Genomic DNA, 20123 nt, shown 5'->3' with positions numbered 1-20123 from the left:
CCCTGCAGCACACACACTAATGGGCTGATCGGGCAATGGTGATGCGTCTGGCTGCATGATCCTGATGTTCTCGCAGAGCTTTTTAGTATAAACTGCATTGCTGCAATTAGATTAGATGTTAACATGCATGTTTACAAGATCTGGGCCTAAACCTGCTGGGCAGTGTCCCTCGACTTTCTGGAAATTGCCTTTTTCTGTGGCCCTGCCACCTCTTCAATTATGAAAGTAAAATTATTTGAATTCTTCTCTTTCTCTGGACTACACATTCCTAAAAGATTACTGTAGTAGTAAGTAGTTACAATGAATATCACTGCTGAAGGAAGCAAAGTAAAGGAGATTTTGTTACTCTTGAGCTGTAGTGACGCTACTGGTGAATATTTATTTACCCTGTATTAAGTAACCTCCAATAAAATAACCTTTTATTTCCTGCAGCGTGACACTTGCAGCTGTTACAAGGAAACCGATAACTACTCCACACCGAAAAGCTACGCTAAACCAACCGAGCGTAGACCTCAGCGTGTTTCCTTCCATACGTGCATCTTTTCAAGCCCGGCCTCACGCAGGCGCTGCCTGCCCTCCCGACCACCACCACCAGTCCGTTCAGCTGCAAGCAGCCGCCCCCTGGACGTGCTCCAGCACCTCCCGGGCCCTGCAGGGTGCACTCCCGCGGGCCCACGCATAATTTTTCCGTGAACTTTCGCATTTCTTCTCTTCCTGCTGAGCGCTCCCCAAAAAAACCGTCTTCCCCCTCCCAAAAAAGAGTCTGTGCTCCAGGTGAGGCTCGAACTCACAACCTCGGCATTGCTCGGCGTTAGTACTGCTGTATAAGTACCGCGCGCTAACCGATTGCGCCACTGGAGCCCTGACACCAACTCCTCCCGAACGCTTTATCAACCACTCGCCGGGCGCGGGCCGGCAAATGGCGGCGAGCCGCCCGCCCGCGACGCGTAATGGCCCCGCCGCGCCCCGACCCGCGGCCAACGCCGGGCCCTCGCCGTTACCGGCGGCGCTGGGAGGGGGCCGGCGCGGCCGGGCGGGAGGCTCCCGTCCCGGGAGGGCGGTGCCGTGAGGTGCGGGAGGGCGGGGAGCGGCGGCGGGGCCCGGGATGAGGCCTCCCGCCCCCCGCGTGCCCGCCGGCCGGTGGCGGCGGGGAGAGCGCGGCCCCTCCGCCGGGAGGGCCCCGGGCAGGCACCCTGCTCAGAAAATTTGTCAGCAACCATTGCTAAAAGCCAACCGTTGCTTATACGCAGAACAAAGCACAATGTATGCATGTGGTGTATTACTTGCTGAGAAACAGTTATTAGGAAAAAAAAAAAAACAGCCTTATGTACGTGTTTGTTGATAAAGCGTGAACTTCTGCAGTAAGCTCTGTCACTTCCACTATCGCTGTGTGACAGGAAGAAGAGAAATGAATCGGCATCAGCAGACATTTAAACCCTATTTAATGCTCCAGTCCTGTTACAGTTGACACAAGGACATACCCTATCTATTTTTCCTGCTATCATTAAGCTTTGTCACCGTATTTATGTTCCTAGAACTGAGACAGCTCTGCTGGGTTACAGACACAATTACCAGAAAGCATTCCGCTTTCTACGTCCGCGAAGCATGGGCAAAGTAACAAGCTCTGGACCTGTCATTACCGAGTGGATGATTGTACAGTGCCGCACAGTGCCTGGACTTCCATGGCCTCTAAACTGAAATATTTATGGCCTGGCAGCAGGGGACAGGCATTCGGCCAGTTTCAAGTAGATAGCAGTGACCTCCAAGATTGAATGGCAGGTATACATGACTTCATTACCTCCTCCTCCTATTCCTAACAGAGCAGAAACATTTTGAGACTGTTCTGGATGGAGACAGGATGCTTCTCACTTGTCAAGACAGCTGTTCTGCTGCTGGTACTATTACTGTGGGCGCTACTTAGAACACGTTTCAGTAGTATACACCACTGACAGGTGAAGTAATGTGCAATTGCTGTATCTGGCTGTTGATGAAGATGATGGCAGGGAGAAGAAAATTGCTGTCAGTTCATTTCTTAGAGCAATTTTACATAATCACATATATTTAGTTGGCATACCAGAAAACTGCAGCTACCTTCATTACCCTTACCAGTGCATCATTACACTAGCAAATAAAATATACTGTATTATGTTTGCAGCAATCTTTGTACAATTTCATCCAAACAGGTGCCCTTTTGGTGAATAAAAAATTGTCAGGAAGAATCAAAGCTGAAGCTATGACAAGTTCTTTATTGCAGCTTCAGCCTTAGACTCAGGCAAGAGGAGGACCAAGTGAATCTGCTTTTGTTATTTACATATAGATGATAATCACTGCTGTTGTATTTGAATCAGCCTTCCCGTAATAGTGAGAGCAATAGCAAAGATCCTAGTAAATTTTGTAGGATATTTAATTCTTCTACTGTGCTATGTGATCCACTTGTTTCCTGCATGTGTCCCCAGCAAGACTGGGGCCCTTGATATTATGTTTATAAATCAAATAGTCAAAAATTGGCCACGTGAATTAGTTAGGTGGGAACATAACTGTACTCATGTAGTAGGTTTGTTGCCAATTTGATTTTATTTCCACAACTATGCAGGATTTTAAAACTATAAATAACTGTATAATGTTTTCATTTTAATAAAGTAAATATATATATATTTGTTCTCAAAGAATTTTTATAGCAGAGAAAGAACAGAATTGATTAAAAAAAAAAAAAAGGAAGCGTGTTCAGGTGTTTGGTTTTTTTCCACTAATGCTTTTTCCTGCACCCACAATGTAAAAGATGGCTTATTTTTGAGGAGCAGTTTTGTGCTTCAGTAGTCTTGCACAACTCTGTCAGCAAAAGCTGACAAGTTGAGAGCTTTTGCCTTCCCTACCTGAGGGAAGGATCTGAGCCAAAAGCAGATGTAGAAACCTGAGCTTCTGGAACAGACTTTGATGGATGTGAAGAGCCATAGCAAAGCGGACTAGCCAGAAAAATCCAGGTCCCCAGTCAGGTCATGAAGTGTCTGTACTCACTTGAAACTCACAGAGCCTGCAACACTCGCTCTTTTCTTTGCCTCTCCAATACACTCACTTCACAGAAATAAGGTTTCATGGCCCACTACTTCCAGGCTGCACAGACCATTTCTTATCCCTCCTCAAAAGAAGCAATGTTCCCTTATACCTGCTGCACACATGGAGAGGCCATTAACTGCTTTTTTCAAAATGCACTGATTTCCGAGGGTTGCAGAAAGTACTGCTCCTGTGACAGTAACCTCAGATTCCTGGTAATGGTGGATTTTATAAGTGAACTTCATTGGTGCCCTCCCTGCATAGTTCTAGCTATATTTTTTTTCTTCCCCCCCATACCTCACTTTAGCCATAAAAATGGATTTATCAGCCTGTGACTGAGATAGTTTTCTCTGCAGGTAATAGCACCTTGTATTCTGCCTAGCGGGGAAAGAGCAGAGACTAGCGATGAAAGTAAGAGTTTGAGACAGAATAACCCTGCAGTTAAAACTTGTGCATTAATATCAGCTCTATCAAGTCCAGGACCTTTGTTTTTTTCCTGCTGTGAATCTGTACAACCTCTTGGTTTTTAGGCCTGACAAATGGAGTCCTGCTCTTCAATACCTGTAACTAACAATGAGGTAGAGCTTTACAAAACCATTGTCATTAAGAGAGTCTTCAGTTCTGGCTGGGTCACAATCCTCTCAGTGAAAGCATTTTAAATGGAAAATTGCTTTCCTTCATAGCTAAATAGCATGCCGTCAGCCTACAGTGCAAAAAGCACCAAAATGTTCCTGTCTGTAGGTCCAAAACCAGGCCTAATGACTTTGCTACACAGTGATGTCTCACCACAGTCATTTTGATGGTAGAAATTTCATGTGCTAAATAAATAATGTTACATTTTTTATTATTATTTATAATTGAGTGAAATAATACATACTCTGGGCTTATATCAGAGAAAAGTATTGCCAATACCATTATGATTGTACTAATATAGCAGAACTGTAATCCTCATGTGGATTTTTGTATCCCAAAATGAATGGAGTTTTTTGGATCAATTATGTAAGGAGTTTAAATTAAATTGCAAAGAAGTCATAGAGATGAAAGTAAAGCAGAAAGTCATCCTCACACTTACTGAAAGAAAAGTACAATATTAGTTTCAACTCACATTCCGTCACCTTTTTTTTTTTTTCCACCCATAGGAAAGTTACAATGGTACAAGCTAAAGAACTCCCAAGTTTATACCATTCCCGTATCCTGACTCATCAATCCAGAAGCTACACAGCCCATATGCACAAGTCACGGCGGCTGTACAGCTCACTTCTAAACAAATCATAAGATACTCTTATACCCATGCACACTGACACACTAAGCACAGTATAGATGTAGTCAGAAGACTAAGCTATATAAAGAGCAACTGAAAAACTCTCACATTTAATAATGACATTTTTTTTTGTCAACCACCCTTTTCATGTATTCCAAGTTTGAAAAGAAATGTTTATAGATTTGATTATTAAAAGTGAAGGGGGAGGGGGGAGCAGTGATCAATCTGTTAGAAACTCCATAGACATGGAAAAGAAACCAGTGAAGGAATAAAGCCTAATACAGACCAGGAATGCCTGATAATTCTCCATTTCTTCTTTGCCTGCTAATTTGATGACAGCATGCTGCATTTTCCCAAAGGTCATCAAAGAATCACATTCAGCTCTCCAACAAGGCCTGCCACAACCCTGGCAAAGAGTAAGACAAATTAAAAAGATCATTTATGAACAACTGCTTTTGGTCTTACAAATACAGGAGACATCTTTATTTTTGTTATGTGGCAGAAGTAGTTCCCGGTATTTTCAATCACAACCTCAATCATTCAGCCTAACAAGGTTGAGGGAAGGTGGGAAAAGGAAATAGGACTCTATTATCATGCCCGAAACACGTAGATATTTAAGTATGTATAAAAATACATTTTATCTATATTGTATACATGTAACTAAACTTTGAGCAATGGCTCTCAACCTGCATTTAGCTTTCTATATTAAGTGCCCAAGTTTTCATCACCGTATGTAGCAAGGCAGTTTCTGTAGAGAGAAAGTTCCTGCAGCTGATGCAGTAAAGAGAAGGAAGCAACCTCTTGTGGGCAGTATGAGTCTCAGATGAAAATGAAAATAATTTAAAAAAAAAATAAAATTTTTTTTTTTAGAAACACTGGTCAATTATTAGCTAAGCTGCTGGAGCACCAGCACTCTTTGCAAAGTGACCTTTGGCCGATGGACCTGTCCCCTTTGACACTCAAGCCTGAAGACACCTCTTCTACCAACCAATCCCTGAACTGGGGGGATGGAGTCACATGTAGCTTGCTCACGGAGCGAGCGCTAGGCAAACTCCATCTTCATCAGAAGTTTCATAGCTGGTGGACCATGGAGCTTCTGGTAAATGTCAGAAAATGGATAGAAGAAAACAAGGCAGCCTTTTTACCTCCTGTGTGCAATAAACTTATGTGAGTAAATGAAGGTTTTGTTTTGGTTTAATTTTGTTCTTAGATATATAAATATTCTTAGCTACCAGAGGAAGCTGCTAAAATGCATACATGGTAAAGACTAGTAAGGAACCGTAGTTCCTCTCAGGCTACAGCCAGTCATACCGCAGTTTTGAAGGACAGGAAGTAACTGAAATCTTTTTGTGGTAACGCTGCAGAAGCTGTGAAGATCAGTTTCAATATGTCTGCCTCAATTCAAAGTCTCTTGTAGGCAATTAGGCTGCTAAGGGACTTTGTGTCATGCCCTTTGACAATAACCTCATAGAAATCTGAGGAGATGGCATTGCATCCATAGACTGTAAGATTTAGCAAATAGATTCGTGATACTATATTACAACCTGGAACAGCTGCTAGAGCTGCTAAGGGTCATTCCAATATTGCAGAGGAGCTGAATCCGCAGGAGCAATCAAAACTGACAGGATATATCACATGAAGATAAGGAGAATTGAAGGGGAACAGGGCTGAAAAAGCAGGTTTCCAGGGCATTTCAGAGCTGTCAGGGCATGGTATGATGCTCTGTTCAGCATGAGGTTGAAAAGGCAACATTTCGGGGCACTGACTGACAACTTGGAGCTCTGAACTGTATCCTGAATAATTATACAGCTAATATAAGAAAAAAGTGTGTGTATTATGCAGGTTTACAGTATGCATATTGCCAGCGTCAAAGCCCATGAACAAGTTCCAGTGTAAGCGGTCCAATGTGTGGCACATTCTGGTCATGTTACCAAGGATTTCTTTTATCAGTGAACTTGAGGACAATACATTTAGTCCAACACTGCCTCTGTATAAAGGTTTTCATAAGAAAGGGCAATGTACAAGAAATTACAGAAGACTGAGTTTTATGAAGAACATAAAAAGCAGGTGTTTTTGCTCTTCTATATTTATTTTTCTTGCATTTGAATTTTAACGACTACAAAAAGCAAAGAATGTGCCTGTTGCCCCTACCCTGCACTGCTACTTCTAATCAAAAGCTGATTGGGCACTACTGTAGCAGTGGCAGTGATATTAATTTCCATTCAAAGCTGCAAGAGTTTGCTTTTCAAAGTAATGGTTGCAAGACAAAAATAAGGTAAGAGGTACATCCTTAGCAAGATGTCTCTGTTGAAACTACAGTTTATGTTCTAAATGAGAAATTATGAAACTTGAATCACTGCAATAGTTTCACAGTGGGAAAGAGAAGAAAATGTCTTTTTACAAGTGCTTTCATTTATTTCATTTTGGGAATGGATTTAGGAAGCATAAAAGCATAGCTATTTCTAAAGCTTACCAATGATAGTGGTAAAGCTTTAGTATTTTAGAGCATGTGAAATATTCATTTTTTCATTCTTCATCAGTAGGATTAACCTTTTTGTTATTACTGCACTATTCTGCACAGCCTACCAGCAGCTCTGTGTAATTCTGAACTAACTCTGGAATATGAGGTCTATCAGAGGTCAGAAAGTTACACGTATCCCTAAGTAGTTGGTGTTGATGAGTCTCCCCCATAAACACTGCAAGAAGCTAGAGTGAAACAAGGAACGTTTTTTTCATGATAAAGTTTGCATAGATTAAAAAAATTTATACATATCAATTTCTCCATTGAAGCTTCAGCCTGTGGAGGAGGAGAGAAAAGCCATGTACTATATAGATTCTGAGTTTCTCACCACCTGCTCCTAGTGATATCTACATTTTTTTTAGGATTTTCCAAAAAAGCTTTAGGCAATTTTCCAAGATGTGACTAATAAATTTCCAAGATTGTTTTCAAAGGCTATGATACTTTATGTGCTGAGAGCAGATGTATAAAGAAATCTTCTCACTGCCTTCTACACCGCAAGAAGGCAAACACCTTAAAAAAATTAAGTAACTTATGATCAAAAGTTTCAAAAGAGAATTAAAGGTTAAAATCTAGGTCTTACAGTGTATCAGTAGGACTTCCCATCTATAAATTTGTTACAGCTTTCAGACTTTTATTCAGTTATGTTCCATACAATTGTGATGATCAAAAGTTTTAAGTACCTATATGGGATTTCAAAACAAAACCTCAGTTCCTGAATCTTCATCTGCTTAGAGTTTTGCCAGAGTCAAGAAAACAATGTGATGTAAGAGCTACAATTTAATTATATATATTTTAATTACACTGTCTTGCAAGCTTAAATACTTTTTAACCTCAAGGAACAATTAGCGCAAAATCAGAATCCTTGTGATAGCTGATTTTTACAGGGTTGCTAAGGCACTTTTAAAGCTTTTCTTTGAGTTCAGAATATGATATTTACCGTAAGGAGGTAAGGAGACCTCATTACAGTCATGGAGTATCTCATTCTTCGTGGTCTTAAGACATTTTCAAAAGGTTGCCTGCTGGTCATATTTTCTTTATGTGATTAGGAAGAAAAATATAAGAGTATGTAAAACTTAATAGGCCATTGATTTGCAGCTCATTCTAAAAATAATGCAATCAAGTAATTTCCACACTCCTGTAACCTTTACGATACTGAAACCGCATTAACTATCTCCCAGACGGTCTTAGCTGAACCTCCTTTTCTTTCTTATGATTTTTCTTATTTCAATGCAATTATATTAACTGGACAACTTTATTTAGCAGTGTGGACAAACAAACCTCGTTGAATTCCTGCTTGTATTTAATAGTTAGAGTTTTTTGATAGTGCCATTATATAATTCTTAATGATAGCAAGAATTAACCCATTGTTGCCAGTTTATTATGCAAAACCCAGCTAAATCCATAGGGTACCAGAATTAATGTTAGATTTGCCAAACAGTTTTAAAAAAATGTTAAGGAACAATGGTTTTGAGAGCAATAGTTTCCCTTTTAATTATCAAACTAATAAAATTAATCATTTAAATCAAATTCAATGGGTTTCTGTAAAAATTAATCTTAAAAGTAGGCTACAAGATGCACATAGATCATATTTCTCTTATTCTTCAGAGTTGATTTGAATTTATTTCATGAATAATTAGCTACGTTTTTACTATTTTGGTCTTCCTACCCTTCTCTAGTAGAAGGGTTCATTAATACAGAAGTATTTCAGCATGTCCTTGAAAACAAGTATTAAATCTGCCTGATACAGTCAGTTCTGATTTCAGTTCCTTATTTTAAGATATTGGCATGAAGCCAGGAGCTGTAATGTGTACAAGTTCCTATGGTAAGAATAGCAAATTTAAGTATTGTAATCTAATTTAATTCTTTAGATTTTAATTTGATCAAGGAATGGTTTGTCACAATTGTTATTTCTGCTTTACTAATCCTTACTGTTGTGTTCTTTATAATTTAACTTCTTTTCAAAGTAAGCATGATATAAGTACCAGATCAAATAGATATGTTCAGCAATTCAGAATAGTTTGGTTTCTCTCAATTAAGGCTTTGAAGTGCTGACACAGAGGCACGTATTTCTTTCCTGAATTGCAGGGGAGCACATTCCTGCTGGTTCTGTATTACTAGGATCTCCAGTTAGCTCAAGTATTTCCTCATTGAAAAGTAGAGGTCAACACCCTTCAGCTCACACGTCAAAGAGAGCTTAAGGATAAATTTCGAATCACAGTTAACAATTCTGGTTTATAGTGTGGTTTTTTTTTTTTTCCCCACACATAGGAAATGGAAAACTGCTACCTTACCTCTTTATTAATATACGCGTACTGATAGATAATTGGGGTTCTATCTATTCTTTGTGACAGCTGAGAAAAGAGCTCGCTGAGGCTCTTACAAGGGACAGAATTAAGATAAAGGACCTGAATCTCTTTTTTCTGAATCAACCACAGCCACAAAGAAACCATTGTAATGTTGTTCCACCTCAGCAAAACTGATATAAATAGAAGAGAAATTAGCTGATAATTCCTACCATCAGAATCTCTAGTAATTCTGCCACTGGGAACCAAGTATGATTTTACCCTTATTAAGCTTAAAAAGAGATTTACCTTTACAGAATCCTGAATTAATCAAATCACATTGAGACAGCATTTTTCCTGTTTTTCCTGTCTCTTACATATCATTCTTTGTCTTTACAGTTCAAAGCTCTTTCCACTGTTGGTAAGTATCTTGGTTCCCTTTTCACAGCTGGAGGAACCGAAACACCAGGTGGGAAGTAGATGGCCTCAGGTCATCCAGCAGGCCAGTGGCAGAGCAGGAAGATGCATCTAGGTCTTTTCTCTCATTCTGGTTACTACTTGTCACTTGCTATTGTTTCATTGACTCACTGTAGTCAAAGCATTAAAAAAAAAAATAATCCATGAAATAAGGGACACCACGTATAGAGGTAGCTTTAAATTGTCACTTTTTTCTAGGCATCGACATCAATTGAATGTGATGTTTGTTGGAGGACCAAATGAAAGGAAGGATTATCATATTGAAGAAGGAGAAGAGGTAACCTATAGGTTGTTTTAATTGATCTGTATGGTTAGAATGCAGCTACATTTGAAGCTACAGAAGCCTAGCAATGCCAGGCTCAGTGGTGTTGTACTTACTAGATGTATTCAAAGACTTGAGCAGAATTATGCACCTGAACCATAAACCATCTGTTCATTTCCTTTTAAACAAACTACATGATGAGATCAGATCTATTTTGGTATAGTTCATTTCCAACAGGAAACGAGAGAAAGTACTTTTACACATCAAAATGTGTCACGTCAATATTTTGGAATGAAACTTTAGAAAGGTAAGAATATTTTTAAAGTGATATTTTGTTACAGAGTATCAGTTTATATTTCAAAAATAATTTTGAAATTCAAAAATCAATATTATTTTCAGAAAAAAATAATAATTTCAAGCCAGTGGACTCTGTGAAAGATAACAGCATTTTCTACTTTCATTCATATTTTGAAGGATAAAGAATATCCTGCGGAATATCCTCTTTTCCCAAAGAAAGAGATCTGTGGGTTCTAACTGATGTCATGTTGAATATGAGCCAGCAGTGTGTCCTCCGGCAGCCAGGAGAACCAACCATACTCTGGGGTGCATCAGGCACAGCACTGCCAGCCAGTCCAGGGAAGGGATTGTCCCACTCTGCTCTGTGCTGGTGCGGCCTCACCTCAAGTAGTATGTGCAGTTTTGGGCCCCACAATATAAGAAGGACATAAAACTGTTAGAGAGTGTCCAAAGGAGGGCTATAAAGGTGATGAAAGGCCTAGAGGGGAAGACGTATGAGGGACAACTGAGGTCCCTTGGTTTGTTCAGCCCAGAGCAGAGCAGGCTGAGGGGAGGCCTCATGGCGGCCTGCAGCTCCCTCACGAGGGGAGCGGAGGGGCAGGCGCTGAGCTCTGCTCTCTGGGGACAGCGACAGGACCCGAGGGAACGACATGGAGCTGGGACAGGGGAGGGTCAGGCTGGGTGGTAGGGAAAGGTTCTGCACCCAGAGGGGGGTCAGGCACTGGGACAGGCTCCCCAGGGCAGTGGTCACAGCCCTAAGCCTACCAGAGTTCAAGAACTATTTGGACAAAGCTCTCAGACAAAGCTCTGGGTGGTCCTTGGGGGACCCATGAGTTGGTTTCCATGATCCTTGTGGGTCCCTTCCAACTCAGGATATCCAATGGTTCTATGAGAATAGAATCTCTCCATATTTTTCAAATCAGTCCCCCTCTCTGACATCTGTATCGAAACAAAGCCATCCAACTCAAAGCTTTGAGTTGTGAGAAGTTGTTGGGCCAAGTGCAGAATATAGGAAGAAAAGGTAGAAACCTATCAAAATTGTAACATGGGTCTCACAGCCTGCCCTCGCTTGTGGGCACAGCCATGTCTGGTAAGGCACCAGGCTACCCACCACGCTCAGGATATCCCCTTTCGTCAGCTGTACCATGCCAGCAGGTCCCTTAGGGTGGAAGGCATGGAGGGCAGACCTCAGGGCAGCGCAGTACAAAGCAGTTGTCACTGACCAGAGGAATTTAGCATCCAGCACGTATTTGACAAGGAAATTCCAGAGATACTTAGTTGGGGAAAACAAAGTGTGGTTTTGTCAACACAATTGCGTCCTTGGGAAAGGATTAACCACATCTGTAGCATGACTGCTCAGAAAGCACTGAAAAGAATATCATATCTATTTAGCATGTTTTTAGCATTATATGTTAGATTTAACAAAGTGAATTTTGTTAAGGTCAGTGACATTAAGTTTCTACCAAGCATAAACTAAAGGTAGGTATGGAAATGAATGAGTCCAAATAATTTTTTCCTGCAACTTAACAAAATTGTTTTTATACAATTAACTTATTTTCATGCTCTGAAGAATGTGCAATAGGCATATACTAAGAGCAAAACAGGAAAAAAAAAAAAAAAGCTAAGGTTTAACTGAAATAACAGTCTGCACTAAAGTATTAAATATCACAGAATCACAGACTGGTTTGTGTTGAAAGGGACCTTAAAGATCACCTAGTTCCAACCTCCCTCCCACGGGTAGGGATACCTTCCAACTATGAGGTATATAAATACGATATATTTATTTCTTTTTCTTATGATCTTGTTTCTCTCTGCATCTCCCAGTTTATGCTAGATTGTCCGTGGTCCCTGACCAGTTTCTATCCTGTTGCATTTTAAAAATTTGTCTTTTCTTCTTCCCATAAAACAAAAGTCAGATGAATATCATTTACATGAGTTTTTTTTTTTTTTTTCTTCAAGATGCTCATGTATTGGAGAATTTGACCAACCTTTAATAAGGGTGACTTATGACTTTCCAACAGCATAAAATTTAGACGTATATGTGAAGTCATAATATATATCAATGTGCATAAGTAAATCATTGCTAATTCATCTAGATTGAAGATGTATTAGTAACTAAAATTTTCTTTTACATAGCAATTTTTCAACAATTACTTAGTGATAATGAATGGAATGTAAAATTCCCGTCATGGATCCCATTTGTGCCCCCGGAACATAGGAGAATTTGCAATATCAGATGGGCCAATTTTGCCCGATTTCACATAGATGCAGTACAGTCCCATGTTGTATTTTACCAGATACGTATGCACCTTCCTGTGATCTAATTAATCCTTTAAATTTATATTTTTCATTTAAAAATTGTGAGAGAGTTTCCTAGTAAAAGGGCATATTCCTAAATAGGATTTGGGATTAAAAACAAAAACAAACAAGAAAAGAAGAAAAACCCAAACATTCAAAACAGGTCCTTTATAGTTCTGAGTGATAATTTGAAACCCAAAATAGAGGCATACTGTTAACCAAATCATGAATGCAAAAACTCACAGTCCTCTTTGCAAATGTAGCTGATACTGTTCTACTAGTATTCTGATACCCTCAAAAAAATGGTTTAGAAAAGAAAGTTAACTTTAGGATTGTTTGTATTTGTTCAGACATGATTTTGTGCCAGTTATCAGACACAGCTTATATTGTGTCCTATGGCACGTGTGCTGTCAGCCTGCAGTTCACAACAGGAAGCAGTTCACATGCAGAGATGAGGGTTTAGGAGCATCCTCCTCTTCCTGAGCTGTTCTCTGCTGGCACCTTTAGTGTGCAGGTGTATCAGGAAAATCGGTTCTGATGGCTAATTATGAGAGGGTCTGGAGATTTGATTTGGAATCCATGGAGACTAAAACAGTACCCAGTCTCACACAAATTTTTTCCTGCTTATCAGGGGTTTCCTAAATATGTAGAGCTTGATATCTCGCTCCTTCTAATTTTCCATGCACTACTTATTTGCCAGCCTTCTGCAGAGAAGTACTGTCTCATACCCAGGACATTGTTTTCTATCAGACAGATTTTATAAATGGCAAAATTTAGCTGCACCTTACAAAAGATAAGCCAGTCACATTCTTTGGCTTGAATTTACCACTATGTCATATTCATCCTTTTTCCTGTATTTGCTTTAGGACATACATCTTCTGTTAAAACAGCAAAATGCTGTGAGAAAACATTTGTATAGCTATACAGACAAGACTTTCTTAATATGCACTAAATAGATTGTGCTATATATACATATCTAGTCTTGTAAGTTTTTATACAAACCCTTCATGAAGTACTAATGAAAAGCTTGTATGGAAAGATTGTAGGGCAGTCCTGACAATGCTCAGCCCCTCGTGGCTGAGGGTCATAGGTGTTTTTCAGGTTCCAGTCATGGACATAACTTGGTCTCTTGAACTTTTCATCATACAATAGCATTTGTGACGTGAAGAGTTAAGGTGTTCACACAGCTCCCAAAATTCACGGTGTATTTACTGCATTTTTGCTTACTTGCAAAGCCTTAGTAGGGGAAAAGCTATTCTTTTATCTTATTCACCTTATTTCTGGGAATTTATACAGTAAGTGAAAGATGAAGGGAACTGTTTGTTTCAAAGGACATTAATGACACATAAAAACCATGATCATAACAAAGCTTAACTGTAGTAAAATCAGTTTCAGATTTTATTTATTGCACAGTGTGGGCTGCTTTGGGGGAAGGTGCGATCTGCTAAATCTAGGATCAGAAAAGTAGTTAGGCTCCCATCTCTTTACCCATTTCAGTCCACCACTTAAACGTAACAAATCTCCAATAGCTGCCTTTACTTTCATAACAATTCAGATTCTCCTCACACCTGATGTTGAGTCTACATATAACAGCGCAGTTCCATGCAGAGAAATTCAAATCAGCCTTTCGTCTACCACCTGCAACACAATTGCATTGGCACAATACTGCACTTGGTGTTCAAAGCCCTGCTTCTCATTGTGGCATGAGTGCCTGAAGTTTCTGCTCGTGGCATCTAGGTTGTTTCCAGTGTATGCAGCCAGCTACAAACTGATGCAGCCCCACAGGTCAGAGCCCTAACACTGCACTCCTGCAGAGGATTTTCAGAACAGAAAACCCCTCTCCTCTGATCACCTTGGACAATCCCTTCAGCTTCTTATAGCATATTTACACTTTCTGTTTGGGATACAGTTGTTGTGCTCTGAAAAGCGATAAAAATTTCAAGTCGTATCTGTCACAGCTCGTCTGCGCTTCCTAGCCTGAGCTTCGATTTCTCTTTTTCTCCTCCTCACATACACACCACAAGTAGGATTTGGCTCCAGTTTCTGACAAATCTGCTTAAATGAAGCCTGACCCCTTCTTCTAGCTTATGCTGCTCTCCAGGCAGCATGCTTTGGAGAAACTCCCCGAGCAACTGCATTCTCCCTTTAGATTGTATGGGGATAATGGATGCCTAAGGAGCAGGAAAGTGGCTAGAACGATCGTTCCAGTAGGTGGTATTGCAGTGCTTATCTCCCGAGTAAAATTGAGAACACGAGTCTCAGCAAAGCAAGCGAGATCTTTTTGCTCCTTATATTTTAAAAACACATTTATCTGGTGAAAACTCTGAATATTTTAATAAGAAACAAAGCTCATATTAGAAAGCAAAAAGAGTGATGATCCCTTTGCATCAGAAAGAGACTGTGTCTTCAGAAATATGTTTGCTGCATAAAATTGTTGGAATGAGTCTTGGCTAGTATTCATGTTTCACAGGTGACATGTAAATGAGCAGAGAAAAAACAAACAGTTTGCTCTGCCTTCCTCATCTGTTTGCCTTCCAGACTTCTGATGGCTGAAAAGCCTTGTGATGAGTAAGGGAGAAAATTGTTTTTCTGTGCTCATATAGATCAGTCACTGCTGAAGTCTGGAGAACACCCAGACTTTACTCCCACAGCAGAATTTGATTTGCTCTTCATATTAATTTAGTACTTAACAATCTGACATGCAATGCAAACCAGGATACGCCAAGTCAGAACCTCATCCCAGAAGTGGCTAAGCAAGCCTAAATTCCACTTTCAAAATCAGTGATCAAAGCATACTGCAAACTGCAGATTTCTTTAGAGGCCCATGAATAAATTGTCAGCCACAAGAGCGCTCACAGAGCTCTGGGCTACTATATCTAGGCAGAGTTTGATATCAAATGTGGATCTAAATTAGCAAGCCATACACTGAACTACTGAGCATAAAACAGAATCACAGAATGGCTGAGGTTGGAAGAGGCCTCTGAAGATCGTCATCACCCCCCTGCCGAGCAGGATCACCTAGAGCACATCTTGTATTGTACTTGGACTGTGCAAACCAGACAAATTCAGCACTGATCCTGCTGCCTCTCATCACAGTTTGACACAATGCTATCCAGTTTGAAGCACAATCAAGCACATGCACACACACCACTACTTCATTATTCATGTGTCTTTTTTTTGGGGGGGGGGGGGGGGGGGGGAGGGATATGTAGGAAGAGCTTATATTTGCCCGGAATGCAAAGCTTGGTCAGCACTGAGGAAAAAAGGAAAAAGGAAAAAAAAAGGAAAAAGGAAAAAAAAAAGAAAAAAAAAGAAAAAAGTCCCAATAAAATGACAGTATAATACTATATTGGCAAACTGTTCTATGAAACAGGCATGGACTATAACTCACAGAGATGTTAAACATTTGACAGTTTCTTCAATAAAAGTTCAGGGTATAATATAAGGGCATCAGTAGATTCAGTAATTACTGCCACTTTAATGCATCACAGTGACATCAGATGATTTATGGAAGCCTAAAGCACTCAGACATTATTCAAAGAAAAAAAAAATTTGAAGAATAGACCATAATTTACAATGGTAGGTAGTATATAAGTTCAGACATAAAAAAAAAAATTATTGACAATGGAACAATGCATAGCCCACCTCCCTCCTCCTTTCCCACTACAAAATAATTCTTTTAATTCAAAATTCAGTGCTGTGTCAAGAATCTTTTCTTGTGACTGCAATGCTCTACTGTTGAGCTGAAAGGCTCCTTTCCACTCCTCAGCCTTCCATTACCAGAAAGATGCTTATCCATGCAATTTGTACTCACAAGCAGCACAAAACTCTCCTCCTGTTGTTCTTTGCATCATCAACATCTGTGCAAGCATTTAGAAACAGTTCCCTCAGTAGCTATAGGGAAGATACCACTCCAAAAGTCATCATTTCCAAAAAGATCTTTCAATTTCTGCACTGCTGGTGCCATATTACCAATGGCCTGTGTGATGATCCATCAGAACCTTATATTCTTAGATAAGATGGGTCTTTTTTGAAATGGAGGAGAGATCATTTCTCCACCCAAATGACTATGTTGTACAAGGAGCCTGACATGCTCTGCAATGAGGGCTAATATTGCATTTTTACAGTCATTCAGTAACATGCAAGAAAATGATATCAAAAGAATACCGGGAAATGGAGTGCAATGAGGATAAGTAACCTGGCAATATGGCCATCTAGACGAGTTTAATTTAGCCATGGTGATCTCCTTGGCAAAAGGTGAGCTTTCCACTCATGTAAGAGCTCTCAGCATGAGCTTTTTTTCCAGTGCATCTTCAGTTCTCCCTACTGTTTCATTCCCTTGGTAGTGTATTTATTCTTATGTTCATAAGTGTGTTCCTTGGATTTTCAGACATATATCAATCAATATATCAAAAACTGTTTCAGAAAAAAAAACTGATTTAAAAATTTGATTAAGCTGTTCTAATGGAAAAGGTTTGTTTCAGGGTTTTCGTAATACTTGGGTGATTTCTTCTTTCTCTTATTTATATTTCATGAGCTCTTTATTTCCATTTTGCTAAAATTATTGTGAATAACTACAGATAAAATGATTTCCACTGTAGTTCTAACTTTGAGTCAGATTTCAGGCAATTTTAACCTGAATTTCAGCAATTATATGTATTAGTCTGCTTGGTTTCTAGCTACAGCAGACAGAATATGAAAAGTATATAGAAATTGGGCAGAGAGGCAGAATGAGAATGGTAAAGTTGACTTTTTGAAGTATTATTGCCCATCATTATACAGTACAAGTAAAAATGTGCCCATTATTCCAGGTCAACGACAGACCTGCTTACAGATCATAGCACAGCTCTTCCATGAAGCACAAGGCCAGGTCTGAGCACCTCCGAGCCCTCACAAAGCTACTCTGAAAACAGAACCGTGGAAAGGTCACTGAAGGCAGAATTACAGGTTCAGTAGCCCTGTCCTTATGTAAGCTTAGAACGTAATCCTTTTACACACACAGTAGGATGAGGAGCAGCTGTTGCAGGGCTTCAGAGTGACCACAGAAATAAAGCAGAACAGCTTCTAAATGAGCAATTATTCCCACGTGAGAAAGCTCTGTTAAAAGAAAAAAAAATGGGCATGCATATCTGAAGCATTTTTGGAAAAGGGGCGCTTAATCTGGCTGAATGTAAAAGTGAAGACCCTGATGCATCTGAGCTGAAAAACAACAGAAATGAAGCTTTATATGCAGTACAATTAACAGATGTCTCAACCATAAAGACCTGGCCCTACAAAGTGTAATCCCCAGGATTAAAGACAGTAGAGCAGGGTTCCACTGTGTTTGTGGAAGAGCTCTTCAAGCAATTACAGATCTCTTGTACAGACTGTCATATGTATGCGGATAATGGAAATAATACATATTTCAGAAAATTTTCAAAAGCAATGAAGGTTGGAAGTCTATTATGTATTGTTAGAAAAAAAAAGCTATAAGTATTTGCAAACAGATTGAATGTATTCGTAGATACATCCTTTAAAAACAGAATATGAAGTACAGAATGTTTTGAAGCAGTTGACCTATTGCTATTTTCCTATTCCTTCAGCTTTTTTACCAAGTGAAAGGAGACATGTGTTTAAAGATAATTGAAAATGGGAAGCAAAAAGATATCGTCATCCGAGAAGGGGAGGTAAAACACATTTGTTTTTCTATTATTGTTGTACATAGATATGCTAAAGTAATATTTTATGAAGTATATCAAAATCAATTTATCGCTGCTGTGTAAGAAATGGCATCAGGATTAAAAAATAAATAAGTGCTTGAATGTGCTATAACAAATTCTTTATAATTAACAGCAAACTACAATACTCTGTCCAACATTTCACAATTTCAGTAAGAGATAAAAATCTGTGGGTACTTGGGATATCCATTCAGACAGCCAAGAAAATACTGAAAGGAGTTCTTACTCCCCTTCGTGGCATAGAATCAGCCACGTGAATTCAAGCGAATTAGTCTTTTACTTACACACTGTCAGGTAAATACTGCCCACCCACCCAAACACCACATTAAATAAACTGCTTAGAATGTTAGAAGTTAAGAGATTGGGCTATTTTCAGCCTTCTTTAGTCATCACAGCTAGCTTTCACAACCATCATAATACCAGAACAGTTTTTAAAGAGCAATTTATGGACAAAATGTATCCACCTTCATTCAGATGTTTTTCCATGTAGTAGCAGACTTACTAAAGCACAGATTTCATTGCTATTAATGAGCTTGTGACTAGGTGTTTTACTTGCTGTTACTACAAGTTATTAGATGTGCCACTACTGCTACTCATTATCATTGTCAAAAGCTTGAACTGCTCTCAGTCTTTGAGAGGATCAAATATTAGATCTAATGGGGTCAGTCTTTAAAGGGAAGGACATGTATTAGACCCAACAGCTTAAAGTCACTAGAAGAAGCATTGTGACAAAGCACAGTCACTAGAAGAAGCATTACGACCTTTCCAATGAAGAAACAGATCTAAGCTTTCAAACCTATAGATGGGGAGAGTCTGGTAATAGACTCCACACCTGAGATCTGAGCATTTACCAGAAGCATTAATAAGGAGGAGCACACAATATCCGTAGCGGGAAGACCAACACCAGTCTTGCTGAGGCACTATCATTCGCTCTGTCCTGCAGACAGTGAAGTTACAATGACATGCCCAAACTCAGCTATGAAATCTGTTACACTCAAAACCAGCACATGCTTACCACCTTCCTACATAGTCAAATAGCTGCTAGAAGAAAATTTATTTTCAGGCTTCAGTAATAGGCTTTCCCCAGCCAAATGTTGCCCATTCTCTGTGACTTGCATGAGTAAGTAGCCCCTCGTATTTGTTAATTAATTCTGGAGAATTCTCCTCATCACACAATCACAGGTCTCACTGTGTTGGAGGGACACACACAGATGATTACGTTACAAGTCTTCTTGAGCTGACAACAAACTTGCTTTTTATTTCCATTTCTGCTACTGAGAAATTGCAGTAAATTCATAGATTCCAGATAGAGTAACTGGTTAGATTTTCATTTTAATTGTGTCTAGCAACGATGATCAATCTGGGGGAGAGCACCTCACTGCAATAAAGGCAATACTGATTGCTGAATCAATGGTCATCATTCATTGAGAAAGCAAAAAGCAGCATCTGCTTGGCTGTTGGTACCAAACTGAATGCAGCTGCAAGGGAGCAGCACGGATCAAAAAGGAGCAGGGGGAAGGCGGGGACAGTGGACGTTGCAGGTTTGGGACAGGAGAAGGATGATACGCAAAACAAAGACCTCCTACCACTGATGCTTTCCCATTTCTTTGTCTGAACAGATGTTTCTCCTACCTGCTAGGATACCTCATTCTCCTCAGAGATACGCAGACACTGTGGGTCTTGTGATTGAGAGGGAAAGATTAAAGACAGAAATTGATGGGCTCAGGTGAAGTATAACTCTTGGCTATTTTGTTAAGATACATAATATAGAATTAGTTTCTCATGTCAATACAATACTGTATTATACATTTGCAATAATTCAATAGATTCACCCTGGCAATTTTTTACTAGTTTTGTCCACACATGTTTATCAATACACAAACAGATCTCATTTAGCATTTGGTTTAGTCTAGCAAGGAACACATTGAGTTGTCTTTACAACATGTCCTGTGGTTAG

The 20123-nt window shown here is 39.6% G+C and overlaps 1 protein-coding gene across 1 annotated transcript in view; it reads left to right on the top strand.

Moving 5' to 3' along the window:
* Positions 1–5234: 5234 nt before the first annotated feature.
* Positions 5235–20123, top strand: part of HAAO (3-hydroxyanthranilate 3,4-dioxygenase) — a 35252-nt gene continuing 20363 nt past the window's right edge. The window contains exons 1-4 of the mRNA XM_080586139.1: positions 5235–5479; positions 9791–9869; positions 18032–18115; positions 19786–19892. Coding sequence (XP_080442265.1) covers positions 5250–5479; positions 9791–9869; positions 18032–18115; positions 19786–19892 — 500 coding nt within the window. The 5' untranslated portion in view covers positions 5235–5249. The remainder of the gene's footprint in view (positions 5480–9790; positions 9870–18031; positions 18116–19785; positions 19893–20123) is intronic.

This window comes from Anser brachyrhynchus, assembly GCF_964034855.1.
Source record: "Anser brachyrhynchus genome assembly, chromosome: 3".
NCBI classification, from domain to species: Eukaryota; Metazoa; Chordata; class Aves; order Anseriformes; family Anatidae; genus Anser; species Anser brachyrhynchus.
This window is presented reverse-complemented; position numbering and strand designations above follow the sequence as displayed.